We start from the raw sequence: 27986 nt of genomic DNA on the forward strand, positions 1-27986 counted from the left end.
CATATGAGTTAGAGGACTGAGACCAGAAAGAGAAAGAAAGTTAGGAGAGAGAGAGGGGGGAGAAAGAAAGAGATAGATAGATATATGTTTGGAGGGGTACTGTGCAGTATTTTATCTGAGGTTGTTGGTATAATACAGTCTACACTTCTGTCCTATCAATCCCTTCTCCAGCTCTCGTCTCCTCGGCTAGGAGAAGGAGCTAGGGACTGAAATGGAAAATGGCCCACATCCCAAATGGACTCTACACACTTCTGTCCTAACAACCCCTTCTCCAGCTCTCGTCACCTCGGCTAGGAGAAGGAGTTGGGACTGAAATTGAAAATGGCCCACATCCTAAATGGACTCTACGCACAACGCACTTGTGGACATCTGGATTTGATAGGCGTAAGCAATATGGTAATAGCTTCCACCTTGCCCTCTGATAGGCGAGGTGGAAGTTTCACCATATTGCTAACACCAATCAAATCCTCTCAGATCTCCACACCCAACATAGGGCGCAGGGTCGAGGGCTCCGTTTGGGCCTCTCTCTTCTCGCCTATAAGAGAAGAGCCCAGGGAAGGGATTGCCAACTCTTTTCTAAGCCCGCGTATCCATTTCATTTTTTGGAACTCAGTCGGGCTCACAACTTACTGTTGCTAGGTAGAATAGTAGAATACACAAGGTGAAGTCAGGTTGTGCATCAGCAGTTTTTCTCTTGTTATGTCAGTCACTGACAGTCACCCAATTGGTCCATGTCAGCTACATGTTTTTAGATTGGTTACTTGGTCTAATTATGTTAATTAGTCTAGCCAGCTATCTAAACTGGTAGGAATCATGGTGTAATTATGTTAATTAGTCTAGCCAGCTATCTGAACTGGCAGGAATAATGGTGTAATTATGTTAATTAGTCTAGCCAGCTATCTAAACTGGTAGGAATAATGGTGTAATTATGTTAATTAGTCTAGCTAGCTATCTGAACTGGTAGGAATAATGGTGTAATTATGTTAATTAGTCTAGCCAGCTATCTGAACTGGTAGGAATCATGGTGTAATTATGTTAATTAGTCTAGCTAGCTATCTGAACTGGTAGGAATAATGGTGTAATTATGTTAATTAGTCTAGCTAGCTATCTGAACTGGTAGGAATCATGGTGTAATTATGTTAATTAGTCTAGCTAGCTATCTGAACTGGTAGGAATCATGGTGTAATTATGTTAATTAGTCTAGCCAGCTATCTAAACTGGTAGGGATCATGGTCTAATTATGTTAATTAGTCTAGCCAGCTATCTAAACGGGTAGGAATCATGGTGTCATTTTGTTAATTAGTCTTATGTTAATTAGTCTAGCCAGCTATCTAAACTGGAAGGGATCATGGTGTAATTATGTTAATTAGTCTAGCCAGCTATCTAAACTGGTAGGAATCATGGTGTAATTATGTTAATTAGTCTAGCCAGCTATCTAAACTAGTAGGAATCATGGTGTAATTATGTTAATTAGTCTAGCTAGCTATCTGAACTGGTAGGAATCATGGTGTAATTATGTTAATTAGTCTTATGTTAATTAGTCTAGCCAGCTATCTAAACTTGTAGGAATAATGGTGTAATTATGTTAATTAGTCTAGCCAGCTATCTAAACTGGTAGGGATCATGGTCTAATTATGTTAATTAGTCTAGCCAGCTATCTAAACGGGTAGGAATCATGGTGTCATTTTGTTAATTAGTCTTATGTTAATTAGTCTAGCCAGCTATCTAAACTGGAAGGGATCATGGTGTAATTATGTTAATTAGTCTAGCCAGCTATCTAAACTGGTAGGAATCATGGTGTAATTATGTTAATTAGTCTAGCCAGCTATCTAAACGGGTAGGAATCATGGTGTCATTTTGTTAATTAGTCTTATGTTAATTAGTCTAGCCAGCTATCTAAACTGGAAGGGATCATGGTGTAATTATGTTAATTAGTCTAGCCAGCTATCTAAACTGGTAGGAATCATGGTGTAATTATGTGAATTAGTCTAGCCAGCTATCTAAACTGGTAGGAATCATGGTGTAATTATGTGAATTAGTCTAGCCAGCTATCTAAACTGGTAGGAATCATGGTGTAATTATGTGAATTAGTCTAGCCAGCTATCTAAACTGGTAGGAATCATGGTGTAATTATGTTAATTAGTCTAGCCAGCTATCTAAACTGGTAGGGATCATGGTGTAATTATGTTAATTAGTCTAGCCAGTTATCTAAACTGGTAGGGATCATGGTGTAATTATGTTAATTAGTCTAGCCAGCTATCTAAACTGGTAGGAATCAGGGTGTAATTATGTTAATTAGTCTAGCCAGCTATCTAAACTGGTAGGGATCATGGTGTAATTATGTTAATTAGTCTAGCCAGCTATCTAAACGGGTAGGAATCAGGGTGTAATTATGTTAATTAGTCTAGCCAGCTATCTAAACTGGTCGGAATCAGGGTGTAATTATGTTAATTAGTCTAGCCAGCTATCTAAACTGGTAGGAATCATGGTGTAATTATGTTAATTAGTCTAGCCAGCTATCTAAACGGGTAGGAATCAGGGTGTAATTATGTTAATTAGTCTAGCCAGCTATCTAAACTGGTAGGGATCAGGGTGTAATTATGTTAATTAGTCTAGCCAGCTATCTAAACGGGTAGGAATCATGGTGTAATTATGTTAATTAGTCTAACCAGCTATCTAAACTGGTAGGGATCAGGGTGTAATTATGTTAATTAGTCTAGCCAGCTATCTAAACTGGTAGGGATCATGGTGTAATTATGTTAATTAGTCTAGCCAGCTATCTAAACTGGTAGGAATCATTGTGTAATTATGTTAATTAGTCTAGCCAGCTATCTAAACTGGTAGGGATCAGGGTGTAATTATGTTAATTAGTCTAGCCAGCTATCTAAACTAGTAGGGATCAGGGTGTAATTATGTTAATTAGTCTAGCCAGCTATCATGGGCTCCCATTGATTTTGTTTGTCACTCTCATTCAGATATCATATTAAAAACGGCAAACATTTCTCTCCACCCACATGGCAAAATGTGTAGAATTGCAGGAAAATGAGTTATAAAATTGCTAAATCTTCACTCCGCCCACGAGCCACCGCTGCCCCTCGCGATGAGTTCAGATTGTTGGTGGCTCCCACCCCCATCAAAGTTGCCCATCCCTTGCCTAGGGGATGAAATGGGACGTGTCCTCAGCAGAGGTAACAGATTTAGTGTTGGGATTAGTAGTGTCGTTGTGGACGGGGCTACTCTGTGCTGCCGGGGTCATAGGGGCAAAGGTCGGGGTTGTAGGGGTCACTGGAAGGTCAGGGGTCACCGTAGCTGAAGATAATGTCTCTGTGTTCACGTTTCTGCCCTCCAGAGTGGCCTCGTCCTGCAAAACACACACACACACACACACACATGTTTATTCAGATGAGGGTAGAGGACGTTGTGAAGTTTGTCGGTCAGTGTGTGTGTGTGTGTGTGGGGGGGCCTACCGTAACCCAGGGGTGTGAGAGAACCTCCTCTGCTGAATAACGAATGTCCGCGTTCACCTGCAGCATCTGACCAATCAGCATCTAGGAAAGACGTCATGTGACAGTCAGCATGCAACGCAGAAGCCATGTTTCAGGGCAATTACTGAATTGCGAATATTTGTATTCCAATACACTACGTGGTGCAGTGCACCATCTACTGTTATACCATCTACTATACTACTATACCATCTATCTACTGTTATACCATCTAATGTTATACCATCTATCTACTGTTATACCATCTACTGTTATACCATCTATCTACTGTTATACCATCTATCTACTGTTATACCATCTACTGTTATACCATCTATCTACTGTTATACCATCTATCTACTGTTATACCATCTATCTACTGTTATACCATCTATCTACTGTTATACCATCTATCTACTGTTATACCATCTACTGTTATACCATCTACTATACTACTATACCATCTATCTACTGTTATACCATCTATCTACTGTTATACCATCTACTGTTATACCATCTACTATACTACTATACCATCTATCTACTGTTGTACCATCTATCTACTGTTGTACCATCTATCTACTGTTATACCATCTATCTACTGTTATACCATCTACTGTTATACCATCTACTATACTACTATACCATCTATCTACTGTTGTACCATCTATCTACTGTTATACCATCTATCTACTGTTATACCATCTACTGTTATACCATCTACTGTTATACCATCTACTGTTGTACCATCTACTGTTGTACCATCTACTGTTATACCATCTACTGTTGTACCATCTACTGTTGTACCATCTACTGTTATACCATCTACTGTTGTACCATCTACTGTTGTACCATCTACTGTTATACCATCTACTATACTACTATACCATCTATCTACTGTTATACCATCTACTGTTATACCATCTACTGTTATACCATCTACTGTTATACCATCTACTGTTATACCATCTACTGTTATACCATCTACTGTTATACCATCTACTGTTATACCATCTACTGTTGTACCATCTACTGTTGTACCATCTACTGTTATACCATCTATCTACTGTTATACCATCTACTGTTATACCATCTATCTACTGTTATACCATCTACTGTTATACCATCTACTGTTATACCATCTACTGTTATACCATCTACTGTTATACCATCTATCTACTGTTATACCATCTATCTACTGTTATACCATCTATCTACTGTTATACCATCTATCTACTGTTATACCATCTACTGTTGTACCATCTACTGTTGTACCATCTACTGTTGTACCATCTACTGTTGTACCATCTACTGTTGTACCATCTACTGTTATACCATCTACTGTTATACCATCTACTGTTATACCATCTACTGTTGTACCATCTACTGTTGTACCATCTACTGTTATACCATCTACTGTTATACCATCTACTGTTATACCATCTATCTACTGTTATACCATCTACTGTTATACCATCTACTGTTATAACATCTACTGTTATACCATCTATCTACTGTTATACCATCTATCTACTGTTATACCATCTACTGTTATACCATCTACTGTTATACCATCTATCTACTGTTATATCATCTATCTACTGTTATACCATCTACTGTTATACCATCTACTGTTATACCATCTATCTACTGTTATACCATCTACTGTTATACCATCTATCTACTGTTATACCATCTACTGTTATACCATCTACTGTTATACCATCTACTGTTATACCATCTATCTACTGTTATACCATCTATCTACTGTTATACCATCTATCTACTGTTATACCATCTATCTACTGTTATACCATCTACTGTTATACCATCTATCTACTGTTATACCATCTACTGTTATACCATCTATCTACTGTTATACCATCTACTGTTATACCATCTATCTACTGTTATACCATCTACTGTTATACCATCTACTGTTATACCATCTAATGTTATACCATCTACTGTTATACCATCTACTGTTATACCATCTACTGTTATACCATCTATCTACTGTTATACCATCTACTGTTATACCATCTACTGTTATACCATCTATCTACTGTTATACCATCTACTGTTATACCATCTAATGTTATACCATCTACTGTTATACCATCTACTGTTATACCATCTAATGTTATACCATCTACTGTTATACCATCTACTGTTATACCATCTAATGTTATACCATCTAATGTTATACCATCTACTGTTATACCATCTATCTACTGTTATACCATCTACTGTTATACCATCTACTGTTATACCATCTAATGTTATACCATCTACTGTTATACCATCTACTGTTATACCATCTACTGTTATACCATCTACTGTTATACCATCTATCTACTGTTATACCATCTATCTACTGTTATACCATCTACTGTTATACCATCTATCTACTGTTATACCATCTACTGTTATACCATCTACTGTTATACCATCTATCTACTGTTATACCATCTATCTACTGTTATACCATCTACTGTTATACCATCTACTGTTATACCATCTATTGTTATACCATCTACTGTTATACCATCTATCTACTGTTATACCATCTACTGTTATACCATCTACCTACTGTTATACCATCTACTGTTATACCATCTATCTACTGTTATACCATCTAATGTTATACCATCTACTGTTATACCATCTATCTACTGTTATACCATCTACTGTTATACCATCTATCTACTGTTATACCATCTATCTACTGTTATACCATCTATCTACTGTTATACCATCTACTGTTATACCATCTATCTACTGTTATACCATCTATCTACTGTTATACCATCTACTGTTATACCATCTACTGTTATACCATCTATCTACTGTTATACCATCTATCTACTGTTATACCATCTATCTACTGTTATACCATCTATCTACTGTTATACCATCTACTGTTATACCATCTACTGTTATACCATCTATCTACTGTTATACCATCTACTGTTATACCATCTATCTACTGTTATACCATCTACTGTTATACCATCTACTGTTATACCATCTATCTACTGTTATACCATCTACTGTTATACCATCTACTGTTATACCATCTAATGTTATACCATCTACTGTTATACCATCTACTGTTATACCATCTACTGTTATACCATCTATCTACTGTTATACCATCTACTGTTATACCATCTACTGTTATACCATATATCTACTGTTATACCATCTACTGTTATACCATCTAATGTTATACCATCTACTGTTATACCATCTACTGTTATACCATCTAATGTTATACCATCTACTGTTATACCATCTACTGTTATACCATCTAATGTTATACCATCTAATGTTATACCATCTACTGTTATACCATCTATCTACTGTTATACCATCTACTGTTATACCATCTACTGTTATACCATCTAATGTTATACCATCTACTGTTATACCATCTACTGTTATACCATCTACTGTTATACCATCTATCTACTGTTATACCATCTATCTACTGTTATACCATCTACTGTTATACCATCTATCTACTGTTATACCATCTACTGTTATACCATCTACTGTTATACCATCTATCTACTGTTATACCATCTATCTACTGTTATACCATCTATCTACTGTTCTACCATCTACTGTTCTACCATCTACTGTTATACCATCTACTGTTCTACCATCTACTGTGATACCATCTACTGTTATACCATCTACTGTTATACCATCTATCTACTGTTATACCATCTATCTACTGTTATACCATCTACTGTTATACCATCTACTGTTATACCATCTACTGTTATACCATCTACTGTTATACCATCTACTGTTATACCATCTACTGTTATACCATCTAATGTTATACCATCTACTGTTATACCATCTATCTACTGTTATACCATCTATTTACTGTTATACCATCTACTGTTATACCATCTACTGTTATACCATCTACTGTTATACCATCTATCTACTGTTATACCATCTATCTACTGTTATACCATCTATCTACTGTTATACCATCTACTGTTATACCATCTATCTACTGTTATACCATCTATCTACTGTTATACCATCTACTGTTATACCATCTACTGTTATACCATCTACTGTTATACCATCTATCTACTGTTATACCATCTACTGTTATACCATCTATCTACTGTTATACCATCTACTGTTATACCATCTATCTACTGTTATACCATCTAATGTTATACCATCTACTGTTATACCATCTATCTACTGTTATACCGTCTACTGTTATACCATCTATCTACTGTTATACCATCTACTGTTATACCATCTATCTACTGTTATACCATCTAATGTTATACCATCTAATGTTATACCATCTACTGTTATACCATCTACTGTTATACCATCTATCTACTGTTATACCATCTACTGTTATACCATCTACTGTTATACCATCTACTGTTATACCATCTACTGTTATACCATCTAATGTTATACCATCTACTGTTATACCATCTAATGTTATACCATCTACTGTTATACCATCTACTGTTATACCATCTACTGTTATACCATCTATCTACTGTTATACCATCTATTTACTGTTATACCATCTACTGTTATACCATCTACTGTTATACCATCTACTGTTATACCATCTATCTACTGTTATACCATCTATCTACTGTTCTACCATCTACTGTCATACCATCTACTGTTATACCATCTATCTACTGTTATACCATCTACTGTTATACCATCTACTGTTATACCATCTATTGTTATACCATCTACTGTTATACCATCTATCTACTGTTATACCATCTACTGTTATACCATCTACCTACTGTTATACCATCTATCTACTGTTATACCATCTAATGTTATACCATCTACTGTTATACCATCTATCTACTGTTATACCATCTATCTACTGTTATACCATCTACTGTTATACCATCTATCTACTGTTATACCATCTACTGTTATACCATCTATCTACTGTTATACCATCTAATGTTATACCATCTACCTACTGTTATACCATCTATCTACTGTTATACCATCTATCTACTGTTATACCATCTAATGTTATACCATCTATCTACTGTTATACCATCTATCTACTGTTATACCATCTAATGTTATACCATCTACTGTTATACTATCTACTGTTATACCATCTATCTACTGTTATACCATCTACTGTTATACCATCTACTGTTATACCATCTATCTACTGTTATACCATCTACTGTTATACCATCTATCTACTGTTATACCATCTATCTACTGTTATACCATCTATCTACTGTTATACCATCTATCTACTGTTATACCATCTAATGTTATACCATCTATCTACTGTTATACCATCTATCTACTGTTATACCATCTAATGTTATACCATCTATCTACTGTTATACCATCTATCTACTGTTATACCATCTATCTACTGTTATACCATCTATCTACTGTTATACCATCTAATGTTATACCATCTATCTACTGTTATACCATATATCTACTGTTATACCATCTATCTACTGTTATACCATCTAATGTTATACCATCTATCTACTGTTATACCATCTATCTACTGTTATACCATCTATCTACTGTTATACCATCTATCTACTGTTATACCATCTAATGTTATCCCATCTATCTACTGTTATACCATCTATCTACTGTTATACCATCTGTTATACCATCTATCTACTGTTATACCATCTATCTACTGTTATACCATATGTTATACCATCTATCTACTGTCATACCATCTGTTATACCATCTATCTACTGTTACACCATCTATCTACAGTTATACCATCTGTTATACCATCTATCTACTGTTATACCATCTGTTATACCATCTATCTACTGTTATACCATCTATCTACTGTTATACCATCTGTTATACCATCTATCTACTGTTATACCATCTGTTATACCATCTACTGTTATACCATCTATCTACTGTTATACCATCTACTGTTATACCATCTATCTACTGTTATACCATCTGTTATACCATCTATCTACTGTTATACCATCTGTTATACCATCTATCTACTGTTATACCATCTACTGTTATACCATCTATCTACTGTTATACCATCTATCTACTGTTATACCATCTAATGTTATACCATCTATCTACTGTTATACCATCTATCTACTGCTACACCATCTATCTACTGTTATACCATCTAATGTTATACCATCTATCTACTGTTATACCATCTAATGTTATACCATCCATCTATCTACTGTTATACCATCTATCTACTGTTATACCATCTAATGTTATACCATCTATCTACAGTTATACCATCTATCTACTGTTATACCATCTATCTACTGTTATACCATCTATCTAATGTTATACCATCTATCTAATGTTATACCATCTATCTACTGTTATACCATCTATCTACTGTTATAACAACTATCTAATGTTATACCATCTATCTACTGTTATACCATCTATCTACTGTTATACCATCTATCTACTGTTATACCATCTATCTACTGTTATACCATCTACTGTTATACCATCTACTGTTATACCATCTAATGTTATACCATCTACTGTTATACCATCTACTGTTATACCATCTACTGTTATACCATCTACTGTTATACCATCTACTGTTATACCATCTATCTACTGTTATACCATCTATTTACTGTTATACCATCTACTGTTATACCATCTACTGTTATACCATCTACTGTTATACCATCTATCTACTGTTATACCATCTATCTACTGTTATACCATCTATCTACTGTTCTACCATCTACTGTTCTACCATCTACTGTTATACCATCTATCTACTGTTATACCATCTATCTACTGTTATACCATCTATCTACTGTTATACCATCTACTGTTATACCATCTACTGTTATACCATCTACTGTTATACCATCTACTGTTATACCATCTACTGTTATACCATCTATCTACTGTTATACCATCTACTGTTATACCATCTATCTACTGTTATACCATCTATCTACTGTTATACCATCTACTGTTATACCATCTAATGTTATACCATCTACTGTTATACCATCTATCTACTGTTATACCATCTACTGTTATACCATCTATCTACTGTTATACCATCTATCTACTGTTATACCATCTATCTACTGTTATACCATCTATCTACTGTTATACCATCTACTGTTATACCATCTATCTACTGTTATACCATCTATTTACTGTTATACCATCTAATGTTATACCATCTACTGTTATACCATCTACTGTTATACCATCTATCTACTGTTATACCATCTATCTACTGTTATACCATCTACTGTTATACCATCTACTGTTATACCATCTACTGTTATACCATCTATCTACTGTTATACCATCTAATGTTATACCATCTATCTACTGTTATACCATCTACTGTTATACCATCTACTGTTATACCATCTATCTACTGTTATACCATCTATCTACTGTTATACCATCTATATACTGTTATACCATCTATCTACTGTTATACCATCTAATGTTATACCATCTATCTACTGTTATACCATCTATCTACTGTTATACCATCTATCTACTGTTATACCATCTAATGTTATACCATCTATCTACTGTTATACCATATATCTACTGTTATACCATCTATCTACTGTTATACCATCTAATGTTATACCATCTATCTACTGTTATACCATCTATCTACTGTTATACCATCTATCTACTGTTATACCATCTAATGCTATCCCATCTATCTACTGTTATACCATCTATCTACTGTTATACCATCTGTTATACCATCTATCTACTGTTATACCATCTATCTACTGTTATACCATATGTTATACCATCTATCTACTGTCATACCATCTGTTATACCATCTATCTACTGTTACACCATCTATCTACTGTTATACCATCTGTTATACCATCTATCTACTGTTATACCATCTATCTACTGTTATACCATCTGTTATACCATCTATCTACTGTTATACCATCTGTTATACCATCTACTGTTATACCATCTATCTACTGTTATACCATCTACTGTTATACCATCTATCTACTGTTATACCATCTGTTATACCATCTATCTACTGTTATACCATCTGTTATACCATCTATCTACTGTTATACCATCTATCTACTGTTATACCATCTGTTATACCATCTATCTACTGTTATACCATCTACTGTTATACCATCTATCTACTGTTATACCATCTAATGTTATACCATCTATCTACTGTTATACCATCTATCTACTGCTACACCATCTATCTACTGTTATACCATCTACTGTTATACCATCTATCTACTGTTATACCATCTATCTACTGTTATACCATCTAATGTTATACCATCTATCTACAGTTATACCATCTATCTACTGTTATACCATCTATCTACTGTTATACCATCTATCTAATGTTATACCATCTATCTACTGTTATACCATCTATCTACTGTTATAACAACTATCTACTGTTATACCATCTAATGTTATACCATCTATCTACTGTTATACCATCTATCTACTGTTATACCATCTATCTACTGTTAAACCATCTATCTAATGTTATACCATCTATCTACTGTTAAACCATCTATCTAATGTTATACCATCTATCTACTGTTATACCATCTACTGTTATACCATCTAATGTTATACCATCTACTGTTATACCATCTACCGTTATACCATCTACTGTTATACCATCTACTGTTATACCATCTATCTACTGTTATACCATCTATTTACTGTTATACCATCTACTGTTATACCATCTACTGTTATACCATCTACTGTTATACCATCTACTGTTATACCATCTACTGTTATACCATCTATCTACTGTTATACCATCTATCTACTGTTCTACCATCTATCTACTGTTCTACCATCTACTGTTCTACCATCTACTGTTATACCATCTATCTACTGTTATACCATCTACTGTTATACCATCTACTGTTATACCATCTACTGTTATACCATCTATCTACTGTTATACCATCTACTGTTATACCATCTATCTACTGTTATACCATCTATCTACTGTTATACCATCTACTGTTATACCATCTATCTACTGTTATACCATCTACTGTTATACCATCTATCTACTGTTATACCATCTACTGTTATACCATCTATCTACTGTTATACCATCTACTGTTATACCATCTACTGTTATACCATCTATCTACTGTTATACCATCTATCTACTGTTATACCATCTAATGTTATACCATCTACTGTTATACCATCTACTGTTATACCATCTATCTACTGTTATACCATCTATCTACTGTTATACCATCTACTGTTATACCATCTACTGTTATACCATCTATCTACTGTTATACCATCTAATGTTATACCATCTATCTACTGTTATACCATCTACTGTTATACCATCTATATACTGTTATACCATCTATATACTGTTATACCATCTATCTACTGTTATACCATCTATCTACTGTTATACCATCTATCTACTGTTATACCATCTATCTACTGTTATACCATCTATCTACTGTTATACCATCTATCTACTGTTATACCATCTAATGTTATACCATCTATCTACTGTTATACCATCTATCTACTGTTATACCATCTATCTACTGTTATACCATCGAATGTTATACCATCTATCTACTGTTATACCATCTATCTACTGTTATACCATCTATCTACTGTTATACCATCTATCTACTGTTATACCATCTATCTACTGTTATACCATCTATCTACTGTTATACCATCTAATGTTATCCCATCTATCTACTGTTATACCATCTATCTACTGTTATACCATCTGTTATACCATCTATCTACTGTTATACCATCTATCTACTGTTATACCATATGTTATACCATCTATCTACTGTCATACCATCTGTTATACCATCTATCTACTGTTACACCATCTATCTACTGTTATACCATCTGTTATACCATCTATCTACTGTTATACCATCTGTTATACCATCTATCTACTGTTATACCATCTATCTACTGTTATACCATCTGTTATACCATCTATCTACTGTTATACCATCTGTTATACCATCTACTGTTATACCATCTATCTACTGTTATACCATCTATCTACTGTTATACCATCTGTTATACCATCTACTGTTATACCATCTATCTACTGTTATACCATCTACTGTTATACCATCTATCTACTGTTATACCATCTGTTATACCATCTATCTACTGTTATACCATCTGTTATACCATCTATCTACTGTTATACCATCTGTTATACCATCTATCTACAGTTATACCATCTATCTACTGTTATACCATCTATCTACTGTTATACCATCTATCTAATGTTATACCATCTATCTACTGTTATACCATCTATCTACTGTTATACCATCTATCTACTGTTATACCATCTATCTACTGTTAAACCATCTATCTAATGTTATACCATCTATCTACTGTTAAACCATCTATCTAATGTTATACCATCTATCTACTGTTATACCATCTATCTACTGTTATACCATCTATCTACTGTTATACCATCTACTGTTATACCATCTAATGTTATACCATCTACCGTTATACCATCTACTGTTATACCATCTACTGTTATACCATCTATCTACTGTTATACCATCTATTTACTGTTATACCATCTACTGTTATACCATCTACTGTTATACCATCTACTGTTATACCATCTACTGTTATACCATCTATCTACTGTTCTACCATCTATCTACTGTTCTACCATCTACTGTTCTACCATCTACTGTTATACCATCTATCTACTGTTATACCATCTACTGTTATACCATCTACTGTTATACCATCTACTGTTATACCATCTATCTACTGTTATACCATCTACTGTTATACCATCTATCTACTGTTATACCATCTATCTACTGTTATACCATCTACTGTTATACCATCTATCTACTGTTATACCATCTACTGTTATACCATCTATCTACTGTTATACCATCTACTGTTATACCATCTATCTACTGTTATACCATCTAATGTTATACCATCTACTGTTATACCATCTACTGTTATACCATCTGTCTACTGTTATACCATCTATCTACTGTTATACCATCTAATGTTATACCATCTACTGTTATACCATCTACTGTTATACCATCTATCTACTGTTATACCATCTATCTACTGTTATACCATCTACTGTTATACCATCTACTGTTATACCATCTATCTACTGTTATACCATCTAATGTTATACCATCTATCTACTGTTATACCATCTACTGTTATACCATCTATATACTGTTATACCATCTATATACTGTTATACCATCTATCTACTGTTATACCATCTATCTACTGTTATACCATCTATCTACTGTTATACCATCTATCTACTGTTATACCATCTATCTACTGTTATACCATCTATCTACTGTTATACCATCTAATGTTATACCATCTATCTACTGTTATACCATCTATCTACTGTTATACCATCTATCTACTGTTATACCATCGAATGTTATACCATCTATCTACTGTTATACCATCTATCTACTGTTATACCATCTATCTACTGTTATACCATCTATCTACTGTTATACCATCTATCTACTGTTATACCATCTAATGTTATCCCATCTATCTACTGTTATACCATCTATCTACTGTTATACCATCTGTTATACCATCTATCTACTGTTATACCATCTATCTACTGTTATACCATATGTTATACCATCTATCTACTGTCATACCATCTATCTACTGTTACACCATCTATCTACTGTTATACCATCTGTTATACCATCTATCTACTGTTATACCATCTGTTAAACCATCTATCTACTGTTATACCATCTATCTACTGTTATACCATCTATCTACTGTTATACCATCTGTTATACCATCTACTGTTATACCATCTATCTACTGTTATACCATCTATCTACTGTTATACCATCTGTTATACCATCTACTGTTATACCATCTATCTACTGTTATACCATCTACTGTTATACCATCTATCTACTGTTATACCATCTGTTATACCATCTATCTACTGTTATACCATCTGTTATACCATCTATCTACTGTTATACCATCTGTTATACCATCTATCTACTGTTATACCATCTACTGTTATACCATCTATCTAATGTTATACCATCTATCTACTGTTATACCATCTAATGTTATACCATCTATCTACTGTTATACCATCTATCTACTGCTACACCATCTATCTACTGTTATACCATCTACTGTTATACCATCTACCTAATGTTATACCATCTATCTACTGTTAAACCATCTATCTACTGTTATACCATCTAATGTTATACCATCTATCTACTGTTATACCATCTAATGTTATACCATCCATCTATCTACTGTTATACCATCTATCTACTGTTATACCATCTATCTACAGTTATACCATCTATCTACTGTTATACCATCTATCTACTGTTATACCATCTATCTAATGTTATACCATCTATCTACTGTTATACCATCTATCTACTGTTATAACAACTATCTACTGTTATACCATCTAATGTTATACCATCTATCTACTGTTATACCATCTATCTACTGTTATACCATCTATCTACTGTTAAACCATCTATCTAATGTTATACCATCTATCTACTGTTAAACCATCTATCTACTGTTATACCATCTATCTACTGTTATACCATATATCTACTGTTATACCATCTGTTATACCATCTAATGTTATACCATCTATCTACTGTTATACCATCTATCTACTGTTATACCATCTATCTACTGTTATACGTTCTAATGTTATACCATCTATCTACTGTTATACCATCTAATGTTATACCATCTATCTACTGTTATACCATCTATCTACTGTTATACCATCTATCTACTGTTATACCATCTAATGTTATACCATCTATCTACTGTTATACCATCTAATGTTATACCATCTATCTACTGTTATACCATCTATCTACTGTTATACCATCTATCTACTGTTATACCGTCTAATGTTATACCATCTATCTACTGTTATACCATCCATCTACTGTTATACCATCTATCTACTGTTATACCATCTATCTACTGTTATACCATCTAATGTTATACCATCTATCTACTGTTATACCATCTATATACTGTTATACCATCTATCTACTGTTATACCATCTATCTAATGTTATACCATCTATCTACTGTTATACCATCTATCTACTGTTATACCATCCATCTATCTACTGTTATACCATCTAATGTTATACCATCTATCTACTGTTATACCATCTATCTACTGTTATACCATCTATCTACTGTTATACCATCTAATGTTATCCCATCTATCTACTGTTATACCATCTATCTACTGTTATACCATCTGTTATACCATCTATCTACTGTTATACCATCTATCTACTGTTATACCATCTGTTATACCATCTATCTACTGTTATACCACCTATCTACTGTTATACCATATGTTATACCATCTATCTACTGTCATACCATCTGTTATACCATCTATCTACTGTTACACCATCTATCTACTGTTATACCATCTGTTATACCATCTATCTACTGTCATACCATCTGTTATACCATCTATCTACTGTTATACCATCTATCTACTGTTATACCATCTGTTATACCATCTATCTACTGTTATACCATCTGTTATACCATCTGTTATACCATCTATCTACTGTTATACCATCTGTTATACCATCTATCTACTGTTATACCATCTGTTATACCATCTATCTACTGTTATACCATCTGTTATACCATCTGTTATACCATCTATCTACTGTTATACCATCTGTTATACCATCTATCTACTGTTATACCATCTACTGTTATACCATCTATCTACTGTTATACCATCTATTTACTGTTATACCATCTACTGTTATACCATCTACTGTTATACCATCTACTGTTATACCATCTACTGTTATACCATCTATCTACTGTTATACCATCTATCTACTGTTCTACCATCTATCTACTGTTCTACCATCTACTGTTCTACCATCTACTGTTATACCATCTATCTACTGTTATACCATCTACTGTTATACCATCTACTGTTATACCATCTACTGTTATACCATCTATCTACTGTTATACCATCTACTGTTATACCATCTATCTACTGTTATACCATCTATCTACTGTTATACCATCTACTGTTATACCATCTATCTACTGTTATACCATCTACTGTTATACCATCTATCTACTGTTATACCATCTACTGTTATACCATCTATCTACTGTTATACCATCTAATGTTATACCATCTACTGTTATACCATCTACTGTTATACCATCTATCTACTGTTATACCATCTATCTACTGTTATACCATCTAATGTTATACCATCTACTGTTATACCATCTACTGTTATACCATCTATCTACTGTTATACCATCTATCTACTGTTATACCATCTACTGTTATACCATCTACTGTTATACCATCTATCTACTGTTATACCATCTAATGTTATACCATCTATCTACTGTTATACCATCTACTGTTATACCATCTATATACTGTTATACCATCTATATACTGTTATACCATCTATCTACTGTTATACCATCTATCTACTGTTATACCATCTATCTACTGTTATACCATCTATCTACTGTTATACCATCTATCTACTGTTATACCATCTAATGTTATACCATCTATCTACTGTTATACCATCTATCTACTGTTATACCATCTATCTACTGTTATACCATCGAATGTTATACCATCTATCTACTGTTATACCATCTATCTACTGTTATACCATCTATCTACTGTTATACCATCTATCTACTGTTATACCATCTATCTACTGTTATACCATCTAATGTTATCCCATCTATCTACTGTTATACCATCTATCTACTGTTATACCATCTGTTATACCATCTATCTACTGTTATACCATCTATCTACTGTTATACCATATGTTATACCATCTATCTACTGTCATACCATCTATCTACTGTTACACCATCTATCTACTGTTATACCATCTGTTATACCATCTATCTACTGTTATACCATCTGTTAAACCATCTATCTACTGTTATACCATCTATCTACTGTTATACCATCTGTTATACCATCTATCTACTGTTATACCATCTGTTATACCATCTACTGTTATACCATCTATCTACTGTTATACCATCTATCTACTGTTATACCATCTGTTATACCATCTACTGTTATACCATCTATCTACTGTTATACCATCTACTGTTATACCATCTATCTACTGTTATACCATCTGTTATACCATCTATCTACTGTTATACCATCTGTTATACCATCTATCTACTGTTATACCATCTGTTATACCATCTATCTACTGTTATACCATCTGTTATACCATCTATCTACTGTTATACCATCTGTTATACCATCTATCTACTGTTATACCATCTACTGTTATACCATCTATCTAATGTTATACCATCTATCTACTGTTATACCATCTAATGTTATACCATCTATCTACTGTTATACCATCTATCTACTGCTACACCATCTATCTACTGTTATACCATCTACTGTTATACCATCTACCTAATGTTATACCATCTATCTACTGTTAAACCATCTATCTACTGTTATACCATCTAATGTTATACCATCTATCTACTGTTATACCATCTAATGTTATACCATCCATCTATCTACTGTTATACCATCTATCTACAGTTATACCATCTATCTACTGTTATACCATCTATCTACTGTTATACCATCTATCTAATGTTATACCATCTATCTACTGTTATACCATCTATCTACTGTTATAACAACTATCTACTGTTATACCATCTAATGTTATACCATCTATCTACTGTTATACCATCTATCTACTGTTATACCATCTATCTACTGTTAAACCATCTATCTAATGTTATACCATCTATCTACTGTTAAACCATCTATCTACTGTTATACCATCTATCTACTGTTATACCATATATCTACTGTTATACCATCTGTTATACCATCTAATGTTATACCATCTATCTACTGTTATACCATCTATCTACTGTTATACCATCTATCTACTGTTATACGTTCTAATGTTATACCATCTATCTACTGTTATACCATCTAATGTTATACCATCTATCTACTGTTATACCATCTATCTACTGTTATACCATCTATCTACTGTTATACCATCTAATGTTATACCATCTATCTACTGTTATACCATCTAATGTTATACCATCTATCTACTGTTATACCATCTATCTACTGTTATACCATCTATCTACTGTTATACCGTCTAATGTTATACCATCTATCTACTGTTATACCATCCATCTACTGTTATACCATCTATCTACTGTTATACCATCTATCTACTGTTATACCATCTAATGTTATACCATCTATCTACTGTTATACCATCTATATACTGTTATACCATCTATCTACTGTTATACCATCTATCTAATGTTATACCATCTATCTACTGTTATACCATCTATCTACTGTTATACCATCCATCTATCTACTGTTATACCATCTAATGTTATACCATCTATCTACTGTTATACCATCTATCTACTGTTATACCATCTATCTACTGTTATACCATCTATCTACTGTTATACCATCTAATGTTATCCCATCTATCTACTGTTATACCATCTATCTACTGTTATACCATCTGTTATACCATCTATCTACTGTTATACCATCTATCTACTGTTATACCATCTGTTATACCATCTATCTACTGTTATACCATCTATCTACTGTTATACCATATGTTATACCATCTATCTACTGTCATACCATCTGTTATACCATCTATCTACTGTTACACCATCTATCTACTGTTATACCATCTGTTATACCATCTATCTACTGTCATACCATCTGTTATACCATCTATCTACTTTTATACCATCTATCTACTGTTATACCATCTGTTATACCATCTATCTACTGTTATACCATCTGTTATACCATCTGTTATACCATCTATCTACTGTTATACCATCTGTTATACCATCTATCTACTGTTATACCATCTGTTATACCATCTATCTACTGTTATACCATCTGTTATACCATCTGTTATACCATCTATCTACTGTTATACCATCTGTTATACCATCTATCTACTGTTATACCATCTACTGTTATACCATCTATCTACTGTTATACCATCTATCTACTGTTATACCATCTAATGTTATACCATCTATCTACTGTTATACCATCTATCTACTGCTACACCATCTATCTACTGTTATACCATCTACTGTTATACCATCTATCTAATGTTATACCATCTATCTACTGTTAAACCATCTATCTACTGTTATACCATCTAATGTTATACCATCTATCTACTGTTATACCATCTAATGTTATACCATCCATCTATCTACTGTTATACCATCTATCTACTGTTATACCATCTAATGTTATACCATCTATCTACAGTTATACCATCTATCTACTGTTATACCATCTATCTACTGTTATACCATCTATCTAATGTTATACCATCTATCTAATGTTATACCATCTATCTACTGTTATACCATCTGTTATACCATCTAATGTTATACCATCTATCTACTGTTATACCATCTATCTACTGTTATACCATCTATCTACTGTTATACCATCTAATGTTATACCATCTATCTACTGTTATACCATCTAATGTTATACCATCTATCTACTGTTATACCATCTATCTACTGTTATACCATCTAATGTTAAACCATCTAATGTTATACCATCTATCTACTGTTATACCATCTATCTACTGTTATACCATCTATCTACTGTTATACCATCTAATGTTATACCATCTATCTACTGTTATAACAACTATCTACTGTTATACCATCTAATGTTATACCATCTATCTACTGTTATACCATCTATCTACTGTTATACCATCTATCTACTGTTATACCATCTAATGTTAAACCATCTAATGTTATACCATCTATCTACTGTTATACCATCTATCTACTGTTATACCATCTATCTACTGTTATACCATCTATCTACTGTTATACCATCTATCTACTGTTATACCATCTATCTACTGTTATACCATCTATCTACTGTTATACCATCTATCTACTGTTATACCATCTATCTAATGTTATACCATCTATCTAATGTTATACCATCTATCTACTGTTATAACAACTATCTACTGTTATACCATCTAATGTTATACCATCTATCTACTGTTATACCATCTATCTACTGTTATACCATCTAATGTTAAACCATCTACTGTTATACCATCTATCTACTGTTATACCATCTATCTACTGTTATACCATCTAATGTTAAACCATCTAATGTTATACCATCTATCTACTGTTATACCATCTATCTACTGTTATAACAACTATCTACTGTTATACCATCTATCTACTGTTATACCATCTATCTACTGTTATACCATCTAATGTTAAACCATCTACTGTTATACCATCTATCTACTGTTATACCATCTATCTACTGTTATACCATCTGTTATACCATCTAATGTTATACCATCTATCTACTGTTATACCATCTATCTACTGTTATACCATATATCTACTGTTATACCATCTGTTATACCATCTAATGTTATACCATCTATCTACTGTTATACCATCTATCTACTGTTATACCATCTATCTACTGTTATACCATCTAATGTTATACCATCTATCTACTGTTATACCATCTAATGTTATACCATCTATCTACTGTTATACCATCTATCTACTGTTATACCATCTATCTACTGTTATACCATCTAATGTTATACCATCTATCTACTGTTATACCATCTAATGTTATACCATCTATCTACTGTTATACCATCTATCTACTGTTATACCATCTAATGTTATACCATCTATCTACTGTTATACCATCTATCTACTGTTATACCATCTATCTACTGTTATACCATCTATCTACTGTTATACCATCTATCTAATGTTATACCATCTCTCTACTGTTATACCATCTATCTACTGTTATACCATCCATCTATCTACTGTTATACCATCTAATGTTATACCATCTAATGTTATACCATCTATCTACTGTTATACCATCTAATGTTATACCATCTAATGTTATACCATCTATCTACTGTTATACCATCTACTGTTATACCATCTACTGTTATACCATCTACTGTTATACCATCTACTGTTATACCATCTATCTACTGTTATACCATCTATCTACTGTTCTACCATCTATCTACTGTTCTACCATCTACTGTTCTACCATCTACTGTTATACCATCTATCTACTGTTATACCATCTACTGTTATACCATCTACTGTTATACCATCTACTGTTATACCATCTATCTACTGTTATACCATCTACTGTTATACCATCCATCTACTGTTATACCATCTATCTACTGTTATACCATCTATCTACTGTTATACCATCTATCTACTGTTATACCATCTACTGTTATACCATCTATCTACTGTTATACCATCTACTGTTATACCATCTATCTACTGTTATACCATCTATCTACTGTTATACCATCTAATGTTATACCATCTACTGTTATACCATCTATCTACTGTTATACCATCTAATGTTATACCATCTACTGTTATACCATCTACTGTTATACCATCTATCTACTGTTATACCATCTATCTACTGTTATACCATCTACTGTTATACCATCTACTGTTATACCATCTATCTACTGTTATACCATCTAATGTTATACCATCTATCTACTGTTATACCATCTACTGTTATACCATCTATATACTGTTATACCATCTATCTACTGTTATACCATCTATCTACTGTTATACCATCTATCTACTGTTATACCATCTATCTACTGTTATACCATCTAATGTTATACCATCTATCTACTGTTATACCATCTATCTACTGTTATACCATCTATCTACTGTTATACCATCGAATGTTATACCATCTATCTACTGTTATACCATATATCTACTGTTATACCATCTATCTACTGTTATACCATCTATCTACTGTTATACCATCTATCTACTGTTATACCATCTATCTACTGTTATACCATCTAATGTTATCCCATCTATCTACTGTTATACCATCTATCTACTGTTATACCATCTGTTATACCATCTATCTACTGTTATACCATCTATCTACTGTTATACCATATGTTATACCATCTATCTACTGTCATACCATCTGTTATACCATCTATCTACTGTTACACCATCTATCTACTGTTATACCATCTGTTATACCATCTATCTACTGTTATACCATCTGTTATACCATCTATCTACTGTTATACCATCTATCTACTGTTATACCATCTGTTATACCATCTATCTACTGTTATACCATCTGTTATACCATCTACTGTTATACCATCTATCTACTGTTATACCATCTATCTACTGTTATACCATCTGTTATACCATCTACTGTTATACCATCTATCTACTGTTATACCATCTACTGTTATACCATCTATCTACTGTTATACCATCTGTTATACCATCTATCTACTGTTATACCATCTGTTATACCATCTATCTACTGTTATACCATCTGTTATACCATCTATCTACTGTTATACCATCTGTTATACCATCTATCTACTGTTATACCATCTGTTATACCATCTATCTACTGTTATACCATCTGTTATACCATCTATCTACTGTTATACCATCTACTGTTATACCATCTATCTACTGTTATACCATCTATCTACTGTTATACCATCTAATGTTATACCATCTATCTACTGTTATACCATCTATCTACTGCTACACCATCTATCTACTGTTATACCATCTACTGTTATACCATCTATCTAATGTTATACCATCTATCTACTGTTAAACCATCTATCTACTGTTATACCATCTAATGTTATACCATCTATCTACTGTTATACCATCTAATGTTATACCATCCATCTATCTACTGTTATACCATCTATCTACAGTTATACCATCTATCTACTGTTATACCATCTATCTAATGTTATACCATCTATCTACTGTTATAACAACTATCTACTGTTATACCATCTAATGTTATACCATCTATCTACTGTTATACCATCTATCTACTGTTATACCATCTATCTACTGTTAAACCATCTATCTACTGTTAAACCATCTATCTAATGTTATACCATCTATCTACTGTTAAACCATCTATCTACTGTTATACCATCTATCTACTGTTATACCATATATCTACTGTTATACCATCTGTTATACCATCTAATGTTATACCATCTATCTACTGTTATACCATCTATCTACTGTTATACCATCTATCTACTGTTATACGTTCTAATGTTATACCATCTATATACTGTTATACCATCTAATGTTATACCATCTATCTACTGTTATACCATCTATCTACTGTTATACCATCTATCTACTGTTATACCATCTAATGTTATACCATCTATCTACTGTTATACCATCTAATGTTATACCATCTATCTACTGTTATACCATCTATCTACTGTTATACCATCTATCTACTGTTATACCGTCTAATGTTATACCATCTATCTACTGTTATACCATCTATCTACTGTTATACCATCTATCTACTGTTATACCATCTATCTACTGTTATACCATCTAATGTTATACCATCTATCTACTGTTATACCATCTATCTACTGTTATACCATCTATCTAATGTTATACCATCTATCTACTGTTATACCATCTATCTACTGTTATACCATCCATCTATCTACTGTTATACCATCTATCTACTGTTATACCATCTATCTACTGTTATACCATCTATCTACTGTTATACCATCTATCTACTGTTATACCATCTAATGTTATCCCATCTATCTACTGTTATACCATCTATCTACTGTTATACCATCTGTTATACCATCTATCTACTGTTATACCATCTATCTACTGTTATACCATATGTTATACCATCTATCTACTGTCATACCATCTGTTATACCATCTATCTACTGTTACACCATCTATCTACTGTTATACCATCTGTTATACCATCTATCTACTGTTATACCATCTGTTATACCATCTACTGTTATACCATCTATCTACTGTTATACCATCTGTTATACCATCTATCTACTGTTATACCATCTGTTATACCATCTATCTACTGTTATACCATCTGTTATACCATCTGTTATACCATCTATCTACTGTTATACCATCTGTTATACCATCTATCTACTGTTATACCATCTACTGTTATACCATCTATCTACTGTTATACCATCTATCTACTGTTATACCATCTAATGTTATACCATCTATCTACTGTTATACCATCTATCTACTGCTACACCATCTATCTACTGTTATACCATCTACTGTTATACCATCTATCTAATGTTATACCATCTATCTACTGTTAAACCATCTATCTACTGTTATACCATCTAATGTTATACCATCTATCTACTGTTATACCATCTAATGTTATACCATCCATCTATCTACTGTTATACCATCTATCTACTGTTATACCATCTAATGTTATACCATCTATCTACAGTTATACCATCTATCTACTGTTATACCATCTATCTACTGTTATACCATCTATCTAATGTTATACCATCTATCTAATGTTATACCATCTATCTAATGTTATACCATCTATCTACTGTTATAACAACTATCTACTGTTATACCATCTAATGTTATACCATCTATCTACTGTTATACCATCTATCTACTGTTATACCATCTATCTACTGTTATACCATCTATCTACTGTTATACCATCTAATGTTAAACCATCTAATGTTATACCATCTATCTACTGTTATACCATCTATCTACTGTTATACCATCTATCTACTGTTATACCATCTATCTACTGTTATACCATCTATCTAATGTTATACCATCTATCTACTGTTATACCATCTATCTACTGTTATACCATCTATCTACTGTTATACCATATATCTACTGTTATACCATCTGTTATACCATCTAATGTTATACCATCTATCTACTGTTATACCATCTATCTACTGTTATACCATCTATCTACTGTTATACCATCTAATGTTATACCATCTATCTACTGTTATACCATCTAATGTTATACCATCTATCTACTGTTATACCATCTATCTACTGTTATACCATCTATCTACTGTTATACCATCTAATGTTATACCATCTATCTACTGTTATACCATCTAATGTTATACCATCTATCTACTGTTATACCATCTATCTACTGTTATACCATCTATCTACTGTTATACCATCTAATGTTATACCATCTATCTACTGTTATACCATCTATCTACTGTTATACCATCTATCTACTGTTATACCATCTATCTACTGTTATACCATCTATCTACTGTTATACCATCCATCTATCTACTGTTATACCATCTAATGTTATACCATCTAATGTTATACCATCTATCTACTGTTATACCATCTAATGTTATACCATCTAATGTTATACCATCTATCTACTGTTATACCATCTATCTACTGTTATACCATCTATCTAATGTTATACCATCTATCTACTGTTATACCATCTAATGTTATACCATCTATCTACTGTTATACCATCTATCTACTGTTATACCATCTATCTACTGTTATACCATCTATCTACTGTTATACCATCTATCTACTGTTATACCATCTATCTACTGTTATACCATCTATCTACTGTTATACCATCTATCTACTGTTATACCATCTATCTACTGTTATACCATCCATCTATCTACTGTTATACCATCTAATGTTATACCATCTAATGTTATACCATCTATCTACTGTTATACCATCTAATGTTATACCATCTAATGTTATACCATCGATCTACTGTTATACCATCTATCTACTGTTATACCATCTATCTACTGTTATACCATCTATCTACTGTTATACCATCTACTGTTATACCATCTATCTACTGTTATACCATCTATCTACTGTTATACCATCTATCTACTGTTATACCATCTAATTTTATACCATCTAATGTTATACCATCTATCTACTGTTATACCATCTATCTACTGTTATACCGTCTAATGTTATACCATCTATCTACTGTTATACCATCTATCTACTGTTATACCATCTATCTACTGTTATACCATCTATCTAATGTTATACCATCTAATGTTATACCATCTATCTACTGTTATACCATCTAATGTTATACCATCTTTTTTTCCCATTCCTCCTTGCAAAACAGCTCGAGCTCAGTGAGGTTGGATGGAGAGCATTTGTGAACAGCAGTTTTCAGTTCTTTCCACAGATTCTCGATTGGATTCAGGTCTGGACTTTGACTTGGCCATTCTAACACCTGGATATGTTTATTTTTGAACCATTCCATTGTAGATTTTGCTTTATGTTTTGGATCATTGTCTTGTTGGAAGACAAATCTCCGTCCCAGTCTCAGGTCTTT

General features: G+C 32.9%; 1 protein-coding gene across 1 annotated transcript in view; it reads right to left on the bottom strand.

Annotated features, from left to right (window-relative positions):
• Window positions 1-753: 753 nt before the first annotated feature.
• LOC110518252 (serine/threonine-protein kinase DCLK2) overlaps window positions 754-27986 on the bottom strand; it is a 61046-nt gene continuing 33813 nt past the window's right edge. Inside the window, exons 14-15 of the mRNA XM_036987093.2 lie at window positions 3468-3548; window positions 754-3361 (exon numbers count right to left, since the gene is read on the bottom strand). Coding sequence (XP_036842988.2) covers window positions 3155-3361; window positions 3468-3548 — 288 coding nt within the window. The 3' untranslated portion in view covers window positions 754-3154. The remainder of the gene's footprint in view (window positions 3362-3467; window positions 3549-27986) is intronic.

This window comes from Oncorhynchus mykiss, chromosome 9, assembly GCF_057628025.1.
Source record: "Oncorhynchus mykiss isolate SJ-2025 chromosome 9, ASM5762802v1, whole genome shotgun sequence".
Lineage (NCBI taxonomy): Eukaryota > Metazoa > Chordata > Actinopteri > Salmoniformes > Salmonidae > Oncorhynchus > Oncorhynchus mykiss.